The sequence below is a fragment of the Budorcas taxicolor genome, chromosome 4, assembly GCF_023091745.1.
Source record: "Budorcas taxicolor isolate Tak-1 chromosome 4, Takin1.1, whole genome shotgun sequence".
Taxonomy (NCBI): Eukaryota; Metazoa; Chordata; class Mammalia; order Artiodactyla; family Bovidae; genus Budorcas; species Budorcas taxicolor.
The window spans coordinates 107,851,989-107,876,277 of NC_068913.1; the positions used below are offsets into that span (position 1 = coordinate 107,851,989).

At 41.9% G+C, this 24,289-nt stretch overlaps 2 protein-coding genes across 2 annotated transcripts; both read left to right on the forward strand.

The window, feature by feature from the left end:
- On the forward strand, window positions 1-6,402 carry LOC128047059 (prolactin-inducible protein homolog). The gene is made up of 4 exons (XM_052639252.1): window positions 1-95; window positions 2,303-2,405; window positions 5,859-5,976; window positions 6,278-6,402. The coding sequence occupies exons 1-4, from the start codon at window positions 1-3 to the stop codon at window positions 6,400-6,402; spliced, it is 441 nt and encodes a 146-aa protein (XP_052495212.1).
- A 13,784-nt stretch (window positions 6,403-20,186) lies between these two features.
- LOC128046340 (prolactin-inducible protein homolog) lies at window positions 20,187-23,789 on the forward strand. Its single transcript, XM_052638421.1, has 5 exons — window positions 20,187-20,221; window positions 20,801-20,896; window positions 21,413-21,518; window positions 23,199-23,316; window positions 23,665-23,789. Exons 1-5 carry the CDS (start codon window positions 20,187-20,189, stop codon window positions 23,787-23,789), a joined length of 480 nt encoding a protein of 159 aa, XP_052494381.1.
- Window positions 23,790-24,289: the final 500 nt, after the last annotated feature.

Consider the following 24,289-nt stretch of genomic DNA (forward strand, 5'->3'; position numbering starts at 1 on the left):
ATGCATTCTCTTCAGCTTCTCTTCAAGACCAGCGCTGCTGCCCTGCTCCTGGGTCTCTGCCTGATACTGCGGACTGGCACAGCTCAAGGACAAATGTAAGTCATCTATTTTTCCTCCCTACAGAGAATCTTCCATGGACAACCCTTTTGCCAACCCAGAAACCCACATTATGCACCTAAATATTATTTTCCTGCTCCAAGAGGACCATCCTAGGAATCCTTACTATTTGTGTCTTATGTCTCACTTTCTCCCTGTTCAGAACCTGTTGGAGAGGTTACTGAATCCACAACCTACAGCTACTTTGTGTTTTAACTCAGTTTTCTATCCTTTTATCAGTCTCTCCTTTTGCCACAAAAGAGAAACATAGGCAGGAATCTGAGCTTGGTCTATAGCTGTGGGTTAAACTTTGAATAAGATGTTTGAGCTGTACAACAAGGGCCATGTCCCTGGTCACTACTCAATAAAAAGGGTTGTTCTGATCCACCAGTGGAGATAATCCTTGTCATTTCATTGGCAACAGTCTCATCTTCTTTATATGGTCCTCCTCACACACTGGAGTTCAGAGTCTGCAAGGTCTGAGCATGGTTCTCTAATCACGAAACAGTAGAAGCATGCTCTGGGATCCTGCCTTGGACCTGTTCCTGTATGCAGAGCCATGATGTAACAACACTGGCCTCCAGCTCTATCATTGGTGGATGGAGAGGCGTTGAAAGGGGTCTATGTATTTGCGAATAGGGAGGCACTGAGTTTCAGAAAGAAGTCAGAAATGCCCAAGGAAACACTGACATGTAACAGAATATGGAGAAAGGAGCACATAACAGACAGGAATGGAGCCTTGGAAATTTTGGTAAAAGGATCCCTGACAAGTTTGGGGATTTATCTAAGGGGAAGAGGCAAAGATGGCAGAGGCTGTGTTTGGGGTATGTGTGTGTGTGTGGGTGCATGCCAAGTTGCCTCAGTTGTGTCCAACTCCCATGGGGTCTCACCCCATGGACTGAAAGTGAAAGTCGCTCAGTCATGTCCAACTCTTTGTGATCCCATGGACTATGCAGTCCATGGAACTCTCCAGGCCAGAATACTGAAGTGGGTAGCCTTTCCCTTCTTCAGGGGATCTTCCCAACCCAGGGATCAAACCCAGGTCTCCTGCGTTGCAGGCGGATTCTTTACCAGCTGAGCCACCAGGGAAGCCCAAGAATACTGGAGTGGGTACTTTTTCCCTTCTCCAGAGGATTTTCCCAACCCAGGAATTGAATTGGGGTCTCCTACGTTGCAGGTGGATTCCTTACCCCACAGACTATAGACCATCAGTCTCCTCTGTCCACGGGATTCTCCAGGAAAGAATACTGGGGTGGATTTCCATGCCCTCCTCCGGGTTATCTTCCCAACCCAGGGATCAAACCCACGTTTCTTATGTCTCCTGCATTGGCTGGTGAGTTCTTTAGCACTAGCACTACCTGGGAAGCCCGTGTGGGGTATGCTGGGGGTCAATTCTTTTAGGTTAACTAAGTAGTACTTCCAGGTTCCCCTCAATTTAGGCCTGAGGAACAGCGAGTTGATAAACAAAGCTGAGCTAAATGAATCCTATTAAAACTTAATTCATTGATACAATAAATATTTCAGATTCTTAGAGCTTCATATCCTTCCACTAGTGGAGGAGAAGGAGTTTCCCTGGATGATGGGATGATTTCACAAGAAAAATGGAAGGAAGCGCATAATAAGCTAAAATAAACCATGCAATCAAATCACTTCTACCTCAAATAGAACCACTGAGACTCAGTCAGGAATTTGTAATGAAGGGAAATCAGCTCTTTCAGCCCATTATCTCTGCCCTCATTAGTTGACCAAAAAAAAAAAACCAAAATGTAAATATCCTATGTTCACTTCTAGATATCCAAATAGGTGGGCTTCCCAGGTGGTACTAGTGTGGGTTCAATCCCTGGGTTGGGAAGATCCCCTGGAGAAGGGAATAGTGACCCACTCCAGTATTCTTGCCTGGAGAATTCCTTGGACAGAGGAGACTGGTGGGCTATAGTCCATGGGGTTACAAAGAGTCAGACGTGACTGAAGCAACTTAGCACCCACACATCCAAATAGGTGTGTCTTGGCTGGACACAGAGAGACTGTAGGTAGGGGTCATGCAAAGTAGATCCTTAGGAGTGATGGCATTGATGCCTCTGTATCTTCCCTACTCCTTTTGTCCCCCTGCTCTCTCTGCCTCCCCTGTTTCCATATTATCTCCCAGGCTACCTCAATCCTGGACTTTGATCTGACTTTGGATTTCTGCCTCTTTTGCCATATCTAGACAGAACGTAATTTCAGCGAATCTGACAACTTCTCAGACTGACAACTCAACGGGTTATGTGATAACACTTGCAGTTTCAAATTTCATATCTCAATGCATAGTGGTAAGTGAAGAATTGGAGGTTATGGTAAGTGGGGAGGAAAAAGAGAAATTCCCTCCTAAACAACTTCAGTCATCACTACTGATATGAAGTGAAACTTTATCTTATAAAGAAGTCACCTACAAATGCTTTTGCCTTGAACTTCAGAGAAACCCCATTTGGAATGTGTGTATTATTATGTCCACTTTAAGGATGAAGAAGTGATGGTATGGATAGAATACTCAAATTTATAAATTCAGAAAATAATGGGTAGGTGCCTGGAGGCAGGGGTTAGGGGGTGGGGAGGTTGGGTGGGAGTTAGTGTTTTATAGGGATTGCTATCAGTTGCTAAGTCATGTCCAGCCCTTTGTAAGACCATGAACTGCAGCATACCAGGCTTCCCTGTCATTCACTATCTCCTAGAATTTTCTCAAACTCATGTCCATTCAGACAGTGATGCCATCCAACCATCCCCTCCTCTATCATCCCCTTCTCCTCCTGCCCTCAATCTTTCCTAGCATCAAGGTCTTTTCCAGTGAGTCAGCTCTTCAAATCAGGTGGCCAAAGTCTAGGAGCTTCAGAATCAGTACTTCTAATGAATATTCACAGTTGATTTCCTTTAGGATGGACTAGTTGGATTTCCTTGCAATCCAAGGGACTCTCAAGAGTCTTCTCCAACACCACAGTTCAAAAGCATCAATTCTTTGGCACTCAGTTTTCTTTATGGTTCAACTCTCCTATCCATACGTGACTAGAGGAAAAGCCATAGCTTTGCCTATAAGAACCTTTGTTGGCAAAGTGATGTCTCTGCTTTTTAATATGCTATGTTTGTCATAGCTTTTCTTCCAAGGAGCAAGTATCTTTTAATTTTGTGGCTGCAGTCACATTAGCAGTGATTTTGAATCTTAAGAAAATATAATGTCACTGTTTCTACTTTTGCCATAAAGTGATGGGACCAGATACCATGATCTCAGTTTTTTGAATGTTGAGTTTTGAGCCAGTTTGTTCATTCTCCTCTTTCACCTTCATCAAGAGGCTCTTTAGACCCTCTTTCAATTCTGCCATTAAAGTGGTATCATCTGCATAACTGAGATTGTTGATATTTCTACCGGCAATCTTGATTCCAGCTTGTGAGTCATCCAGCCTAGCATTTTCCATGATATTCTCGGCATATAAGTTAAATAAGCAGGGTGACAATATATAGCCTTGATGTACTCCTTTCCCAGTTTTGAACCAGTACGTTGTTCCATGTCCAGTTCTAACTGTTGCTTCTTGTCCTGTAAACAGGTTTATCAGGACCCAGGTAAGGTGGTCTGGTATTAGGGATAGAGGATCAGTTTCAATTCAGTTCAGTTCAGTCACTCAGTCGTGTCCTACTCTTTGCAACCCCATGGACTGCAGCACACCAGGCTTCCCTGTTCACCACCAATTCCCAGAGCTTGCTCAAACTCATGTCCACCAAGTCAGTGATGCCATCCAACCATCTCATCCTCTTTTCTCCTCCTGCCTTCAATCTTTCCCAGCATCAGGGTCTTTTCCAATGAGTCAGTTCATCGCATCAGGTGGCCAAAGTATTGGAGTTTCAGCTTCAGCATCAGTCCTTCCAATGAATATTCAGGACTGATTTCCTTTAGGATGGACTGGTTTGATCTCCTTGCTGTCCAAGGGACTCTTAAGAGTCTTCTCCAACACCACAGTTCAAAAGCATCAATTCTTTGATGCTCAGCTTTCTTTATGGCCCAACTCTCACATCGATACATGATTTCTAGAATAGTCATGAGTATCAGTTTAGGAAGGTGAAAAATGGAAAGATGAATGATGGTGACAGTTGCTGAACAATGTGAATGTTCTTAGTGCCACTAAACTGTATAGTGAAGCATGGCTAAAATAGTATGTTTTATATTATATGACTTTTACCATAAAAAAACCTAAAAAAAATGAATTGATGGTATACAGAGAATAAATTAGTGGAGGATTAAAAGCATGTCAGGATACTTCACCAGAGGACGAGAAGAGAGAAAAGCAATAAGAGTGGGGATAAAAACAAAGACGGATAAGACTGAGTGTCAGTGAGGAAGGAGCTTCTTGGAACTGAGCCATCCATGTCCCTCCCCCCATCCTGTGAAGTGATGAGCTTGAGGGAGACTATGCTCAGGAGGCCACGGCAGATGAGAGGGAAGCTGCAACCATGAGGTAATCATGGGCTCCCCCACCGATGGGAGACTATCAGACCAGAACTGGCTTTCCCAGGCCCTACCTCCAATACCTTTCCCCACTGGCTTCAGTGACTCTTCATATCAGATCCGAGACCTCTCGCTTCTCCGTATTTGATAGCAATCCCCAACTCCTTCAAGGCCTCCTTAGGGTTTTTAGGAAACAGATGGAAAGAGATGGGAAAGTTGCACAGTGACCAAAAATCCTCTGAATTACATAGGGTTTCTGGTATTTATTCAGATATAAATGATGCTAAAAATGCTGTTGAGCATGCCTTTTCCAGAATATATCTCTGAAGCTTTTTTCAGGAAGCTTTTGGTACTTTTGCTTCTCAGGTATGACCTCAGCAGATTTCTTCTCCCATCTGAGAATCTTAGTCATTCCTTAGAGTTTGTATCTGAGTAAAGGTTTTCTAATCCTATTTGAGGAGGAAATCAGGCACCAAGTACTAGTTGGCCAAGTGCTTTCAGACTCCAAGTATGTATTATTTGTACAACACACATAGTACTTCACCTTGATAAAGCTCTTTACCATACAAAAAACCAGAAACCTATGGACTCATAAATTAGATATGTAAGTATCAACACCTCCATCTCATAAAAGTAAAATGAGACACTCAGGGGGATAAATGCCACATCACAAAGCCAGAAGGCAGGATACTAGGGACAATAAACCCTGCTGTATTTGTTTGGTGAGCTTTTTTGCCACCACATCAGAGCAGACAAAATAATGTTTCCAATCTCCACAACCATCTTGGTTCACCAGACAAAAGACAAGTTCACTGAAATCATTTCCTGTCTACTCCAGTTTGGGAACTTCAGTCCAGAACTAAACACAGTCCAACCATGGTGAGCCCCTTACTCGTCCACTCCTCAAAACAAAGAACATTTCACACATCAGTTGATGAGTTAAATGTTAGCCAGACCCTCAAGGTGGGTTGACTCCCACACCAGGGGACAGAAACAAGTGTGGTATCTGAGGATACCTTCAAACCCAACTTTAAAACTTTGACATTCACCACATCCAAGAAGACATCTTTTTAACAATTCAGGTTAAAGGTCATCAGAGCTGATAAAGAGAATCACCAAACGTTCATTAAAGTCAAGTCTGGCCCTGAATGTATTAACCGGTGATGTGTGGGGGAAACCCCTGGTTCCCCCTTCAGTGTAGGCCTCAAAAATATTTACTCTGCTTAACGGTCACTCCAGGGCTGCCTCAGTCAGGTCTACTCTCGTTAACCCTGTCTCACCCTCTTCTCTTCAGGTTAAAAACACATTGGAAGTCTCTGACACGGTCTTTTTTCCTTACGGTAATTTTCGTTTTACCAGCTGTCTGTGTGGTATTAGTACAAGAAGATTCTTCTGGGAGATAGAAGCACCTGGTAAGTGAAGAAATTTCCTGCTGAGCATTCATGTCAGAGAAGGGGAAATGTGAAGAGAGGGAAAATTGTCAAGGTGGAACTGAGACATGGCAGAAAGCAAAAGGAACAAGGTATTGGAGTAAGAAGGAAACACAAGACATAGAGGCAGTGTGGGCGATTATTCGATGTGGCAGATGGGCAAGGCTCCTAACAGCTGGGAGCCTGAGAAACGGGGCTGAGCATCAGATACAGCAAAAGTCAGGATAGGGTGGCTTGCATGTGGAGTACAGTTGCCTGACACAGCTTTGCTTCTTCTCTCCAGAAAATGGGATCATAACAGGGAAGGCTCAAGTTGTGTCAGAAGAGAATATATGCCCTCCTGGTGTGAATATCTCCACCCCTGTTTATGAAATTGTTATCACACGTGATGTCATTATAACACTCTGATCTGGAAAGTCTGCCATTTCGGAGTTTGTGGGCATCTGTGTAAACTGGAAAATAAACTTCCTACTGACTTCTCACTGTCCTATCTGTGTTCCTTCCCCCAACACTCAGTACTGTGTCTGCTCAGACACCCTGGTCCTGAGGAACCAGCATTTTTAAGAAAACTTCTCAGATAGGATACATGAGTATCCACTCCCTAGCCAATGATGAGATAAAGAAGATAGGAACTATTCTCACCATTTAACTCAGGAGAAGAAATGTCCAGAGAGAGAGAATTGTCCCTCAGTTCAGTTCAGTTCAGTCGCTCAGTCGTGTCCAACTCTTTGCGACCCCATGAATCACAGCACGCCAGGCCTCCCTGTTCATCACCAACTCCCGGAATTCACTCAGACTTGCGTCCATCAAGTCAGTGATGCCATCCAGCCATCTCATCCTCTGTCGTCCCCTTCTCCTCCTTCTTAATTCCTCCCAGCATCAGAGTCTTTTCTAATGAGTCAACTCTTCGCATGAGGTGGCCAAAGTACTGGAGTTTCAGCTTTAGCATTATTCCTTCCAAAGAAATCCCAGGGCTGATCTCCTTCACAATGGACTGGTTGGATCTCCTTGCAGTCCAAGGGACTCTCAAGAGTCTTCTCCAACACCACAATTCAAAAGCATCAATTCTTCAGCTCTCAGCTTTCTTCACAGTCCAACTCTCACATCCATACATGACTACTGGGAAAACCATAGCCTTGAATAGACGGACCTTTGTTGGCAAAGTAATGTCTCTGCTTTTGAATAGGCTACCTAGGTTGGTCATAACTTTTCTTCCAAGGAGTAAGCATCTTTTAATTTCATGGCTGCAGTCACCATCTGCAGTGATTTTGGAGCCCAAAAAGATAAAGTCTGACACTGTTTCCACTGTTTCCCCATCTATTTCCCATGAAGTGACAGGACCAGATGCCATGATCTTCGTTTTCTGAATGTTGAGCTTTTAGCCAACTTTTTCACTCTCCACTTTCACTTTCATCAAGAGGCTTTTTAGTTCCTCTTCACTTTCTGCCATAAGGGTGGTGTCATCTGCATATCTGAGGTTATTGCTATTTCTCCCGGCAATCTTGATTCCACCTTGTGCTTCCTCCAGCCCAGCATTTCTCATGATGTACTCTGCACATAAGTTAAATAAGCAGGGTGACAATATACAGCCTTGATGTACTCCTTTTCCTGTTTGGAACCAGTCTGTTGTTCCATGTCCAGTTCTAACTGTTGCTTCCTGACCTGCATATATACAAATTAAGGACAGAACTGACCAACGGTTCTTAAGTTTCCCTTCTGTTTCAGTCCAGGTACATCCAGCTGTCTCTCCAAGCTATCTAAAAGTTCCACGAATCTGAAGCCCTAAATTATTACATCTTGCTCCTCTTCAACTGGTAGCAAGGAAAAGACTCACAAGAGCTCGCATGAGCTGGGTTCCTATGCAGATATGCCATCTCTGTGCCCAAGTTCTTTGATCACAGTAAGGCAAAACTCAGAAATCAAGGAGATACGTGCTACAAGCGGGGATTGAAGGGTTATGGGGAACTATCCAGAGCTCCAAGTGGGAGTGTGTAACGGGTGCAGCCACCTGGAGAAATACTCGTACTTAAATTATTTATGTACATACCTTCTGATCCAGCACCTCCATAACCAGAAGTGACAGTAAGAAAGACCATTTTTGATTCATGGGCTTCTAGGCCAATCTGTTTTCGCTATCATAGAAAAAAACCACTGAAGAGCCATTGTTTCAGACTATAGGCCACATCTTGAAGGACATCACCATACTCCCTAAACAGTGTGACTCCCGAGTAATTTCCTTGTTGCTTATGTATGAGCTTTGTGTAGCATACCATAGGGTCAAGAGTTTCCTGATAATGAAAGTAATGAAAAATCAATACATATCTTGATCATGTGCCTGTAGTGGAAACTCTTTCATTTAAAAGAAGAAAGATTCCATTGATCTAAGGAGACATTAGATGGGTCTAGTAATCAGACACTCTGTGAGCCCTGAGAAAGTGATGCTGGCTAAGACACAGCAGGCAGGAAAGATCCATACCTAGAACATGTATCAATGCCAGTAGAGACAAAATACCTCCCTGTTGGGAATCAAAAGGATCCTGTGTGATCATTATCCTCTCGAACGGTCTCCTTGAGAAATGGTACATTATTGAAGTCACAGAACTAGTCTTTTGTTACTGAAAGGCCAGCGGCTGCAACATCTAAGTTATTTATGGGAAGAAGTGCATTTTGGGGGGTATTTTAGCATATAATTTATTTATTGACATATAGTTGATTAACAATATCATGTAAGGTTCAGGTGTACAGCACAACAGTTCAGATATATATATATATATATATATATATATACATATATATATAAAATTTTTTTTCACATCCTTTTACCTTATAGGTTATCACCTAATATTGAGTACAGTTCCCTGTGTGATTTTAGCATATACTTTAACATCTCAGGGCATAAGTCAAGTCAACTGCAGTGATAGAAGTGTCTATTTCGTATCAGCCACCACCATTTTAGCCATTACATAAGGACTTGGGTAGCAGAGGGTAGGAGCTGCTGACACCCATAGAACCACTCATTGCACCCTCTAATTGTTCAATGCCTCCTCTGTGTTACATGCTTTCTTAAAAGCACTTCCATGAGACACCAAGAACCAAACGTTCTGTTCAAATGTATTGGTTCTTTCAGATGGCACTTCTCCAGAACTTCTGTGTTGAATACACCAACCTTGTTCCTATGAGGCTCCAGACCAACAAGCCAAGAAATATACCACTCCCCAGGAGTCCATGTATATCTTTATCTCAAGACACTTTTCCAGCCTCACAGAACTGATGACCAGGTATATTGCTTACAGCTCTGCCCACTAAGATTATTTCCCCCAACCTGTGTTTTTCTGTTGCATACCAAGTTAAGTTTTAGTTTGGCAATCATCCAACTTTAGTTCACAAAAACATAATCAGCCAACAAATCTGTGAGTTACACAGGGTTGATTTCCTCCAAAATCTGAACAAAGGTCCTCCCCAACCCATGAGACTGTAGGCACAATCTGAAGACAAGAAAGTAGGGGCTGATATCAGTGCAACCAGAGTAGGTGACATAGGGTATGGACCATGTTTTTCTGTACCACAGGCCCTTTGGACCAAGTTGGGTTCATACTTAACTGTGGTATTTCCATTGTGTGAGGACTGCTGCTATATCCACTCAAATACATTATTTCTGGGTCTACTAATGCCTATGTCATAATGGGAAATTCTGGTCTCTTGATGTTTCATTGTCAGAAATTGCATCTATTTAGTGTCCAAAAGAACCTTTAAAAAAATTAGTTTTCTGCTGCAGAGAGGATAGACTTACTCCAGAATCCTGTTGGTCTAATCTGCAACTCTCGGCCTGAGGCTAACCAGAGAGTACAGTCAGCAGTCTTAATCTACCCTGGATCTCTGCAGCTCCATAGGCTCTGCCAAGTGACACAGCCAAAGTAAAGGATTCATGTTAGCTCAGATTGCCATAACAAAATACGATAGACTGAGTGGCTTAAACAACAGAAATCTATTTTCTCACAGTTCTGGAAGCTAGAAGTCTGAGATCAGGATGCCACCACAACGCGGTTCTAGGGAGAGCTCTCTTCCTTGCTTACATGCAGGGACCTACTCACTGTGTCCTCGCATGGGGTAAAGAGAGCAATGGCGTCTCTTCCTCAGCTTATAATGGCACCTCTTCTGAGTTCCACCGTAATGACCCCATTTAACCAGAATCACCTCGTAAAAGGCCCCAAGACAGTCACTTAAGGGGAGGGGAAGGAGGGCATCAACATATTAATTTGCAAGAAACACAATTCAGTCATAGCAAGAGTGTTCATGCTAAAGTTTGAACCTGCTATAGGATCCTGTTTTTCCTCTGGATACCACTCAAAACTGGCCTCCTTTGGAGTCACCCAATGATGTCACTTTATCATTTCCAGTTTAGTAAACTCTGCCTGCAAAGTCCAAGGGCTTCCAAGAAGGTTGCCATGTTTTTGGTGGTAAGTTGTTCAAGATTCAATAAATATCTCCACTTAGAAAACATATTGCAACAAACCCTAGATCACTAAACATCTAAAAAATGATGTGGCATCCCTCTACGTATTTGTATTTTTAGGAATAGTTTGTATTTCAAACTATTCCTAAAAATTGAAGAGGAAGAAATACTTCCAAATTATTCTGTGAAACCAGCATTTGTTGTTGTTCAGTAGCTCAGTCAGGTCCAACTCTTTGTGACCCCATAAACTGCAGCATGCCAGGCTTCCCTGTCCTTCAGTATCTCCCAGAGTTTAAACAACTCCATTCACGTCCATCATGTCAGTGATGCCATCCAACCATCTCATCTTCTGTTGTCCCATTCTCCTGCCCTCAGTCTTCCCCAGAATAAGAGTCTTTTCCAGTGAGCTGACTCTTCACATCAGGTGGCCAAAGTATTGGAGCTTCAGCTTCAGTATCCATGATTCCAGTGAAAATTCAGGGTTGGTTTCCTCTAGGATTGACTAGTTTAAACTCCTTGCTGTCCAAGAGACTCAAGAGTTTTCTCCAGCACCACAGTTCAAAAACATCAATTTTTTGCCACTCAACCTTCTTCATGGTCCAACTCTCACATCCACACATGACTACTGGAAAAACCATAGATTTGACTATAGGGACCCTTGTCTGCAAAGTGATGTCTCTATTTTTTAATATGCTGTCTAGGTTTGTTGTAACTCTCCTTCCAAGGAGCAAGCATCTTTTCATTTCGAGGCTGCCGTCCACAGTGATTTTGGAGCCCATGAAAATAAAATCTGTCACAGTTTCCACTTTTTCCTCACCTATTTGCCATGACACAATGGGACCAGATGCCATGATCTTAGTTTTCTGAATGTTGAATTTTAATCCAACTTTTTCATTCTTCTCTTTACTGTCATCAAGAAGCTCTTTAGTTCCTCTTCACTGTCAGTCATTAGAGTGGTATCTTCTGCATATCTGAGGCTGTTGACATTTTCTCCAGTAATCTTGATTCCAACTTGTGATGCATCCAGCCCAGCATTTTGCAAATAAGTTAAATAAGCAAGGTGACAATATACAGCCTTGACATACTCCTTTCCCAATTCCAAATCAGTCTGTTGTTTCATGTCCAGTTCTAACTGTTGCTTCTTGTCCTGCATACAGGTTTCTAAAGAGACAAAACACCCAGGAATAAACTTAACCAAGGAGGTAAAAAGAGAGGTACTCTGAAAATTATGAGATATTGCCTAAAGTCATTTAAGATTACATAAATAAAAAATGTACTGTGTTTACAGATTGAAAGAATTAATGTTCTTAATATGTTTTTACTTCTCAAAGCAATCTACAGATTAAACACAATCTCTATCAATATAACAAGGCATTTTTCTGCAGAACTAGGAAAAATATGCCTAAAATGTGTATAGAACCACAAAAGACCCCAAAGAGACAAAACCTTCTTGAGAAAGAGGAGCAAAACTGAAGGCATCATGCTCCCTGATTTCAAACTATTACAAAACTCTAAGAATCAAAACACTGTGATACTATTAAAAAGCAGATACATAGATCCATGGAACAGATGACAGAACCCAAAATAAACCCACACTTCTATAGTCAAAATATCTACACTGAGAAGGCAAAATTACAAAATGACGTAGAGAGATACTTCCATAAAAAGCCTGGGAATATTGGACAGCTACTTCAAAAGAATCAAATTAGAACATTTTCTTTCTTTTTTTTTTTTTACTTTATAATACTCTATTGGTTTTGCCATACATCAACATGAATCCAGCACAGGTATACATAAGTTCCCACTCCTAAACCCCCCTCCCAGCTCCCTCTCCATACCATCCCTCTGGGTTATCCCCGTGCACCAACCCCAAGCATCCTGTATCCTGCATCGAACCTAGACTGGCAATTTGTTTCTTATATGATATTATATATGTTTCAATGCCATTCTCCCAAATCATCCCACCCTCTCCCTCTCCCACAGAGTCAAAAAGGCTGTTCTATACATCTGCGTCTCTTTTGCTGTCTTGCATACAGGGTTATCGTAGAACATTTTCTTATGTCATATACAAAATAAACTCAAAATGGATTGAGGACCTAACAAAAGACCTGAAGCCATAACACTCTGGAAGTAAACATAAGCAGTATGCTTTTTGACTTTGGTCTTAGCAATATCATTTTGGATCTGTTTCCTCAGGCAAGGGAAACTAGAGCAAATTAAACAAATAGGACTCCATGAAACTAAAATCCTTTTGCACACAAAGGAAACCAACAGCAAAATGAAAAGGCAAACTGAACTACTGAATGAAAGAAGGTATTTCTGAATAATATACGCAATAAGGGTGGATTTATTAATTTTATAATGGACTCATATAACTCAATATAAAAAAATTTCTGTATAGACATTTCTCCAAAGAAGACAAAGAGATTGCTAAGAGACACATGAAAAGATGTTCAACATCACTAATTGTCAGAGAAACACCAACTGAAATCACAATGAGACATTATTTCACATCTGTCAGAATGGCTGTCATCAAAGAGACAACAAGTAATAGTATCAGCAAGGATATGGAAGAAAAGTAACACCCAGGCACTGTTGGTGGATATGTAGATCGCTGCAACCATAACGTGAAACAGTATGGAGTTTCCTCAAAAAACTAAATATCAAGCTATCATATGATTCAGCATGTTCACTGCTAGCTATTTACCCAGAGAAAGCAAAAACACCAATTTGTAAAGATGTATGCACCCTTATGTTCTTTGTAGCAATTATTTGCAATAGCCAAGATATGGAAGCAACCTTAATGTCCATCAATATATGAATGTATAAAGACGTGCTATATATAAACAATGGAACCACTCAAACATAAAAGAGAATGAAATCTTGCCATCTGTAACAACATGGATGGACTCAGAGGGTGGTATATAGAGTGAAATAAATCAGAAAGGGAAATACTGTATGCTTTCACTTATATGCGGAATCTAAGAACCAAACCAAACAAAACAAAACAAAAACAGAAAGCAAACTGATGGTTTCCAGAGGCAAGGAAGGTGGGGCTTTGACAGAATAAGTGAAATGGATTAAATGGTACAAACTTCAGCTATAAAATAAATAAGTCACAGGAATGTAACGTATTGCATAAGAACTACAGTCAATCATACAGTAATAATTTTATATGGAGACAGGTGGTTACCAGACTTATTGTGGTAATCATTTCGTAATGTATATTTAACTGTTGAATCATTATGCTGTACACATGAAACTACTACAATATTGTACTCAACTGGACTTCAATTTTTAGAAGTTAAAAATAAAAAGAGCTAAACTGAAAGAAACAGAGACTAGAGCTATGGGTATCAGGGGCTGGGTGGCAGGGGAGGAAGGAACTGGGGAGATGAGGGTTAAAGTGTATAAACTTTCAAACATAAGATGCAGAAGTTCTGAAGATCTGTGTATAGCACAGCAAATATAGTTAATAATATTGAATTATATATCTAAAAATTGCTAAATAGTGGATCTCAAATGTTCTCATCACAAAAAATAAAAGGTAACTATGTGACTTGATGGAACTGATAGCTAACTCTATGGTGATAATCATTTTACAATACATATATATATATATATAATCAGCAAATTGTATACCTTAAATTTACACAATGTTTTGTCAGTTATATCTCAACACTGGGCTTCTCTGGTAGCTAAGCTGGTAAAGAATCTGCCCACAATGCAGGAGACCCCAGTTCGATTCCTGGGTGGGGAAGGTCCCCTGGAGAAGGGATAGGCTACCCATTTCAGTATTCTTGGGTTCCCTGGTGGTTCAGCTGGTACAGATCCACCTGCAGTGCAGAGACCAGGGTTCAAACCCTCGGTTGGGAAGATCCCCTGGAGAAGGGAACGGCTATCCACTCCAGTATTCTAGTCTGGAGAACTCCACGGACTATATAGTCCATGGGGTCGCAAAGAGTTGGACACAACTGAGCGACTTTCACTTTCTCATTAACACTAGAAAAATATTTTAAAATAAATCAAACCTTTAAAACCACCTGCCGGACTTCTCTTGTGGTACGGTAGATAATAATCCACCTGCCAATGCAGGGGACACAGGTTTGATCCCTGTTTCAGGAATATGTCATGTGGCATGGAGCAACTAAGCCCGTGCACCCCAACTAGACTCTGCGAGCCACAACTACCAAACCTATATGCTACAGCTACTGAAACTTGCGTGCTCTGCGACCTTAGGCAACAACTCCTGAGACCCTGTGCTTCAACTACTGAAGCCCATGAACATACAGCCTGTGCTTCACAAGAGAAGACACCACAATGAGAATCCTGAGCACCACAATGAGAATCTCACCACAATGAGAATCCCGAGCACGACTACTAGAGAGTAGACCTCGCTCCCTGAAGCAAGAGAAAGTCACTGCAAAGCAACAAAAATCCAGCCCAGCCAAAAGTTAAAAAAAAAAAATTAAATAATGATAAAAACCACTCATGCATTATGTATTCATTCACTCAATAAATATTTATCAAGTACCCTATGTGCCATTACTTATTTTAGGTTTGTGGTTTACAGAAGTGATGGAAAAGGAAATGGCAAACCCCTCCAGTATTCTTGCCTGGAGAATCCCACCAACAGAGGAGACTGCCGGGCTACAGTCCACGGGGTTGCAAGAGTCAGACATGACTTAGCAACTAAACAACCACCACCACCACCCTACAGAAGTGAATCAGGAATTTTTCATCCTGATTTTATAAAGCTTATATTTTTCAGGGGAGATAGACAAAACAAATGAATACTGCTTATCCTAAAGGAATCCTAAAGGAAATCAATCCTGAATATTCATTGGAAGGACTGATGCTGAAGCTGAAGCTCCAATACTTTGGCCACCTGATGAGAAGAGTCAACTCATTAGAAAAGGCCCTGATGCTGGGAAATATTGAAGGCAGGAGAAAAAGGGACGACAGAGGATGAGATGGTTGAATGGCATCACTGACTCGATAGACATGAGTTTGAGCAAGCTTCAGGAGTTGGTGATGGATAGGGAAGCCTGGCGTGATGGATAGGGAAGTCCATGGGGTTTCAGAGAGTCAGACACAACTGGGAAACCAAACTGACTGAACTATTTATTAATACATTCAACTTCATTGATGGGAAAACATGAGATGAGAGAAGGCAAATTAATTTGGACATGGCTACTACATAGCAGGCTGGGATTTGCACCCTGCAGGCATCCTGACACAGGGGCCTATGCTCCTGGCTTGTACACACACATGTATTTATACACACAGGCAATCTTATCTGGGCCCCTGAAATCTCCACCGAATAGCATGACAAAATCACAAACTTTAGCTCCTGTACTAGTTCTGTACACACTTTTATTTCCTTTGTCCTCAAAGCAGCTAGATACATGATTTCCTGGAGTAGCACTTCCAATTAAAATGAGGGGGAGGAATTCTCTGGCAGTCCGTTGTTAGGACTTGGTGCCAACACTGCTGAGGTCCTGAGTTTGATCCCTTGTTGAGGAACTAAGATCCCACAAGCTCTAGAGAGAGGCCAAAAAAAAAAAGAAAAAAGAAAAAAATAGAGGGAGAGAAAGAACTTGTTCAAACTCATGTCCATTGAGTCAGAGATGCCATCTAACCTTCTGTCATCCATAACCTCTGTCATCCCCTTCTCCTCTTGAAGAAACAGGATGGGGATGACAGAGGTTATGGATGACAGATGGTTAGATGGCATCTCTGACTCAAAGGACAGGGAAGCCTGGTGTTCTGCAGTGCATGGGGTCACATATAATCAGACATGACTGAGCAACTGAACAACAACAATAATTACTAATAAAAAATCATTTGTGAGATGCATTACATTCTTTTATCCTTACTAAATCTTTGAAGTCCACTGGAAAATTGATTTTGTAACAAATCTAAGATAGACTGACCCCATTTCCTGGCTTCAGTGGCCACTTGTGCTATGCAGACAGTGCAGCTATTGAACATTTCCACTGTGTCAGAACATGCTGTTGGACAGAGGCAACCCAGAACCTTAGCAGAGTAAGGCTTGCTGCCAGCCCTCATCCTAAAGCAACATATAACTTCCTGCAAATACCACCACATTAACCTAATATCTCAATACTACCGAAAAAATGAGTTGCTATGATAACAGGTTTTCTGCTGAAATTTGCTACTAATTGTTATATTCCTTTTACCAGAGCCCTCTGAGGCTATATATTTCTTCTATATACTTGAAACATAATTTCATCCCCCAAAGGTAATTTGCAGTCTGCTGAGTATTTGTGGAAGTCTATAAGAAGAAGTAACTAGAAGTGTCAAGTCAGAGAAATTAACTAAGAAAATTAGTTTTAAGCATCAGTTTCCAACCTTGATATGATTTGGATTTTTTCATTTCAGTTCAGTTGCTCAGTCGTGTCCGACTCTTTGTGACCCCGTGAATTGCAGCACGCCAGGCCTCCCTGTCCATCACCAACTCCCGGAGTTCACTCACACTCACGTCCATCGAGTCGGTGATGCCATCCAGCCATCTCATCCTCTGTCAACCCCTTCTCCTCCTGCCCCCAATCCTTCCCAGCATCAGAGTCTTTTCCAATGAGTCAACTCTTCCCATGAGGTGGCCAAAGTATTGGAGTTTCAGCTTTAGCATCATTCCTTTCAAAGAAATCCCAGGGCTGATCTCCTTCACAATGGACTGGTTGGATCTCCTTGCAGTCCAAGGGACTCTCAAGAGTCTTCTCCAACACCACAATTCAAAAGCATCAATTCTTCGGTGCTCAGCTTTCTTCACAGTCCAACTCTCACAGCCATACAAGACCATTGGAAAAACCATAGCCTTGACTAGACAGACCTTTATTGGCAAAGTAATGTCTCTGCTTTTGAATAGGCTATCTAGGTTGGTCATAACTTTTCTTCCAAGGAGTAAGCATCTTTTAATTTCATGGCTGCAGTCACCATCTGCAGTGATTTTGGAGCCCAAAAAGATAAAGTCTGACACTGTTTCCCCATCTATTTCCCATGAAGTGATGGGACCAGATGCCATGATTTTCATTTTCTGAATGTTGAGCTTTAAGCCAACTTTTTCGCTCTCCTCTTTCACTTTCATCAAGAGGCTTTTCAGTTCCTCTTCACTTTCTGCCATAAGGGTGGTGTCATCTGCATATCTGAGGTTATTGCTATTTCTCCCAGAAATCTCGATTCCAGCTTGTGTTTCTTCCAGTCCAGCATTTCTCATGATGTACTCCGCATAGAAGTTAAATAAGCAGGGTGAGAATATACAGCCTTGACGTACTCCTTTTCCTATTTGGAACCAGTCTGTTGTTCCATGTCCAGTTCTAACTGTTGCTTCCTGACCTGCATACAGATTTCTCAAGAGGCAAGTCAGGTGGTCTGGTATTCCCATCTCTTTCAGAATTTTCCACAGTTGATTGTGATCCACACAGTCAAAGGCCTTGGCCTAGTCAATAAAGCAGAAATAGATGTTTTTCTGGAACTCTCCTGCTTTTTCCACAGTCCAGCGGATGTTGGCAATTTGATCTCTGGTTCCTCTGCCTTTTCTAAAACCAGCTTGAACTACTGGAAGTTCACGGTTCACATATTGCTGAAGCCTGCCTTAGAGAATTTTGAGCATTACTTTACTAGTGTGTCAGATGAGTGCAACTGTGTTGTAGTTTGAGCATTCTTTGGCATTGCCTTTCTTTGGGATTGGAATGAAAACGGACCTTTTCCAGTCCTGTGGCCACTGCTGAGTTTTCCAAATTTGCTGGTATATTGAGTGCAGCACTTTAACAGCATCATATTTCAGGATTTGAAATAGCTCAACTGGAATTCCATCACCTCCACTCGCTTTGTTCATAGTGATGTTTCTAAGGCCCACTTGACTTCACATTCCAGGATGTCTGGCTCTAGATGAGTGATCACACCATCGTGATTATCTGGGTTGTGAAGATCTTTTTTGTACAGTTCTTCTGTGTATTCTTGCCACCTCTTCTTAATATCTTCTGCTTCTGTTAGGTCCATACCATTTCTGCCCTTTACCGAGCCCATCTTTGCATGAAATATTCCCTTGGTATCTCTGATTTTCTTCAAGAGATCTCTAATCTTTCCCATTCTGTTCTTTTCCTCTATTTCTTTGCATTGATCGCTGAAGAAGGCTTTCTTATCTCTTCTTGCTATTCTTTGCAGCTCTGCATTCAGATGCTTATATTTTTCCTTTTCTCCTTTGTTTTTCACCTCTCTTCTTTTCACAGCTATTTGTAAGGCCTCCCCAGATAGCCAGTTTGCTTTTTTGCATTTCTTTTCCATGGGGATGGTCTTGATCCCTGTCTCCTGTACAATGTCACGAACCTCCATCCATAGTTCATCAGGTACTCTATCTATCAGATCTCGGCCCTTAAATCTATTTCTCACTTCCACTGTATGATCATAAGGGATTTGATTTAGGTCATACCTGAATGGTCTAGCAGTTTTCCCTACTTTCTTCAATTTAAGTCTGAATTTGCTAATAAGGAGTTCATGATCTAAGCCACAGTCAGCCCCTGGTCTTGTTTTTGTTGACTGTATAAAGCTTCTCCATCTTTGGCTGCAAAGAATACAATCAATCTGATTTCAGTGTTGACCATCTGGTGATGTCCACGCGTAGAGTCTTCTCTTGTGTTGTTGGAAGAGGGTGTTCGCTATGACCAGTGCATTTTCTTGGCAAAACTCTAGTAGTCTTTGCCCTGCTTCATTCTGCATTCCAAGGCCAACTTTGCCTGTTACTCCAGGTGTTTCTTGACTTCCTACTTTTGTATTCCAGTCCCCTATAATGAAAAGGACACCTTTTTTGGGTGTTAGTTCTAAAACGTTTTAGATTTTTTTACCATGAAAATATATTATTTAGTTGAAAATAATATTTCAATAAATAAGAATTTAATGGAAGGCAAGATATTGGGAGGGAAAGAAATTCAATGAGCTTAGGAAAAACAGAGATGAAAGGTAGACTGACCCTGGAAAGAGAAGGCCAGCCGTATAGCACCTGGAATTAGAGAGAGGCCCCTCCTGACTCATAGACAATATTGCATAAAATACAGATGAAGAGATGAAAGCCACCTTCCGTAGTCTTGCTCTACCCTTAAGACATCTCAAGTTTCTGCTTAGCTTCAGCACTCTGGTTCTCTGGGATACTCCTCAGAGGTAACAGTGCAGCACTCTCAGCTGTCCCAGTTCACTCACTGTTGGACTTAACCTCTACATCTGACGCGAGAACCCTCAGCTCTTCCCTGGTTCTCCCATTTGCATGATAGATGCGAAATTGCATGAGCTCCCTAGTCACCCAAACTCTCTAAGTGGTTCCCCAGATACTATCTTCTCCTGTAAGATAACTAGAGATGATCACAAAGGTTCCCCAAAGATGGGATCTGTCATCTATCCACCCCAGCTGAATTTCTTGCAAGTAGAAACAGGCTGAGAAGTAACCAAAGCCAGGGTGGGTAGAGAGCTGGGATGTCAGGACCTTTTCTGAGAAACTTCAGGAGAGCAGCTTCCACACATGGAATGTGAATCCAAGGCTCCTAAGGGAACCAATCCATACATAGAAAGGTCACTGAACACAGCTTCTTGCTAGGTAGTGCCATAAGGAATACACGCCGTGTATGTCTTGCCTCTTCTAATCTGACCTGATTTTTTCCTATGTCCATGGACTGAATGCTCTTTAAACACTCTCAATACACTTCGGGGGCACCACTTATTAGAGATGATTCTCTGGACCAAAAATGCAAATCAGAAAAGGTATGATTAGGCACATTAGTGTCAAGGCATCCATTCTATTAATACAATCTAAAATTCCACATCTAAAATCTATAGCAAATTTTAGAGTTGAGGCATTGAGAGGAAGATAAGACATTTGTCATTCAGAGGACAAAGAGATAGGACACTTTATGGATCCTACAAATTCAGAGCAAGGGTTAGGAAGTAGGGCTTAGAAAAGGAAAAACATGCTTACAGCAGTTAAGACAGGATCTATCCTAAGGATCCGGGAACATTCTAAAGTTGAAAAAAAAAAAAGTGGTAATGGTCCAACTCCTTCCTTCCTCTCTCTCCCCTCAACTTAAAGTTCTGACTACTTGTGAATGGTTAAATGAGCTCAGGCACAGCAAAAAAAAAAAAAAGTTCTGGCCAAACACTGACCTTTCTCAAAAAAAGAAAGAAAGAAAGAAAACAACTAAGGTAGCAAAAAGGAAATCCCTCAGACGTGACGGTTTTGGCCAAGTGAACTTGACCCAGTAGCTCCAGGGTCTTCCTGCTGGAGTTATAAGAGCCACCCTGCTCCCTGAGGACACAGTCCTCCTGAGCTTCAAATTCTTCCAGCGTGCGTGCTCTTCAGTTTCTGTTCAAGACCAGCCCGGCTATCCTGCTCCTCGCTCTCTGCCTGAGACTTGGGTCTGGCGCAGCTCAAGACCTAGTGTAAGTCATGTATTTTTCCTTCCTGCAGAAAATCTTCCAGGGGAGGACACTTCCCAACCCAGAACTCATTCTCTCCCTGCTCAGAAACTGCTGAGAGAGGTTACTGAATCAATGCACTTACAGCAATTTTGTGTTTTAAATCCATCTTTTATCCTTTAATCATTCTCTCCTTTTGCCATGAAAGAGAAACATACTCGGCAATGTGACCATAGTCAATAGCTGTGGTATAAACTTTGCATAAGGTGCCTGAGCTGTACAAGAGGGGCCATGGCCCTGGTCACTGCCCAGAAGAAAGGGTTGTGCTGATCCACCAACTCAGATGATCCCTGTGCTTCATGGGCATCAGTGCTCAAACTCAGGTGTGTGTCATGCAAAGTAGATCCTTATGGCACTGGTGCCTCTGTATCCCTTTTATCCCCCTGCTCTCTCTGCCTCCCCTGTTTCCATAATTTCCTCTCAGGCTCCTCAATCCAAGATTTTTATCTGAACTTTTTTCTGCCTCTTTTTCATATCTAGACAGGAGGTGATTTCAGCAAAACTGACAATTGATCCAGTTGAAAACTCAACTAACTATTACGACGTAACAGTCACAGTTAAAAGTAATGTGGCCAAATGCATAGTGGTAAGTGAGGATTTGGGGGTCATGGTGAGTTGGGAGAGAGAAGAAAAATATCCTCATAAATGATTCAATCCACACTACAGATTTGAAGTGAAACATCATCTTACAAAGTCACCTACAAATGCTTTTGCATGCATTAGCTGTGAACTTCAGAGCAACTCTCTTAGGAAAGTGTGTATTATTATTTCCATTTTTAAAATGAAGAAGTGATGGTACAGATGGAATAGTTGAATTCATAAATTCTGAAAGTACATTGGTAGCTTCCAGGGCCAAGGTGTACAGGAGTGGGGATGCTAGTGTTTAATGGGGACAGAGTTTTAGTTTAGAAAGTCGAAAAATCTGGGAAATGGGTGATAGCCAGCACTGCACAACAGTGTGAATGGATTTAGCACCACTTAACTGTACAGCTAAATATGGTTAAAATGTTGGTTTTTATTATGTCACTTTTACCACAAAAAAGAAAAAGCACTAAAAATCAAAGAAGAATGTGATGGTAGGCAGAGGATAAATGAGAAGAGGTTTTAAACCACGTCAGGACTTTTTATCTTCCCTAAGGGAGAAGCAAGGAGGAGAGAGAAAAGCAATAAGAATGGGGATAAAAACAAAGATGAGTAAGACTGAGTGACAGTGATTAAGCAGCGTTGCTGCCCTGAGCCATCCTCGCCCCTGCCACCATCAGTGGGAGGCTGAGTCAGGGAGACTCTACTCAACAGGCCATGGCAGATGGGAGAGAAGCTGCAAGAATTGGGGTGATTACGGTCTCCCTCCCCAATGGGAGACTTACTGTCAGACCAGGACTGGCTTTCCAGCCTCTACCTCCATCACCTTTCCTCACTGTCTTCACTGAGCCTTCAGATCCCCTAGACCACCAGCTTCCCCGTATTTGACAGCAATCTCCAACTCCTTAGAGGCCTCAGTAAGGTTTTTAGAAAACGATGCAAAGAGAAGGGAAAGCTGCAGAGCTACCAAAAACCCTAAGAGAAATACATGTGGTATCTGATATTTACTCAAGTATAAATGATGCTAGAAATGCCTTTGAGCTTTCCCTTTCCAAACATCTTCTCTGTTACCATTTCAGGAAGGTCCTGGGACTTTCTCTTCTCAGGTCTGACCTCAATAGGTGTCTTCTCCCATCTGAGAATCTCAGTCTTCCTTTCATCTTGTATCTGAGTAAAAGTTGTATAACTGCATTGGGTAAGGTAAACACATACTAAGTACTAGTTGGCCAAGTGCTTTCAGGTTCCAGGTGTCTTTATTTGTACAACAGACATAGTACTTCACCTTCATAAAGAGCTTTGTCACACACAAAACACAAAAACTTATGAACTCATACCGACTAGATAGCTAGATTTCATACCTTGATTTCACAAAGGTAGAATGAGAAGCTCAGAGTAATAATGCCATGTCACAAAGCAGGAAAGCAGCACAGTAGGGACAATGAAATCTGTTTTGTTTATTTGGTGGGTTTATCCCCCACCACATCAGAGCAGACTGCTTCTTACTGCGTCATCCACGCTCTAAATTGACTTTAGCTGTAAATGTGTGAACAGGTGATGTCTAGGGGAAACCTCTGGTGCCCTCTTCCTGTGTTGACCTAAAACACACTTCTTTTGCTTAACGGTTACTCCACAGCTGCCTCAGGCAAAGCTATGCTTTTTACCCTTTTCATCCTCTTCTCCACAGGTTAGAGTCACGCTCGAGGCCTCCAACAACATCATTTTTCCTTATGGTAATTTTATTTACACATCCTGTCTGTGTGAGTTCAGTACAAGAAATTTATTTTGGGAAATACAAGCAACAGGTATGTGCAGAGACTTCCTGCCTGAGCATTAATGTCAGATAAGGGGAAGTGTTATGTGAGGGCAAAGGGCAAAGTTAAAAGGGAAACCAAGACATGGCAGAAACCAAAATGAATAAATTATTGGAGGAAGAATGAAACTCATCACATAGAGGCAGTGTGGGCAAGGGGTTCTAGGTGGAGGAAGGAAGAAGGGCTGGTAACATCTGTGTCTTGTATAGGAGCCTGAGAAATGGAGCTGAGTTTCAGACACTGTAAAAGGCAGGATACGATGTTTTGTGGGTGGGTCTGGTATAAGAAGACCAGTAGTGGAATCCAGCTGTCTGACACAATATTGCTTTTTCTCTCCAGAAAATGGGATCATAAAAGCAAAAGTTGAAGTTGTGTCAGAAGAGAATATATGCCCTTCTGATGAGGAAATCTACATCATTGTTTACAAAATTTGTATCAAGCGTGAAATCATCATAATATGCTGATCTCAAAAGTCTGCTGAGTTTGTGGGCAGCTGTGCGGACTGGAAAATAAACTTCCTATGGGCTTCTCACTGTCCTGCCTGTGTTCTCTCCCCCAAATTAGTACTGTGTCTGCTCAGACACCCCAGGGTCCTAATGAACCAGTATTTTAAGAGGACTTCTCGGGGATGATACATGACCATCCACTTCCTAGCAATTGAGAAGAAGGAGAAGACAGGAACTATTCTCACCATTTAACACAGTGGGGAACATGTCCAGAGAGACCTGTCCCTAGGGCTAAGATTAAGGGTAGAACTAAGCAACAGTTCTAAGCAGGAGTCCCCAACACGTTTAAACCAGGAACCAGTTTTGTGGAAGACAACTTTTCCATGGACCAGAGGTTTGTGGCGGGGGGTGGGAGTGGTTAACGGATAGTTTGAGGATGATTCAAGTGCATTATATTTATTAGCAATTTATTTCTATTTTTATATCATCAGCTCCACCTCAGATCATCAGGCATTAGA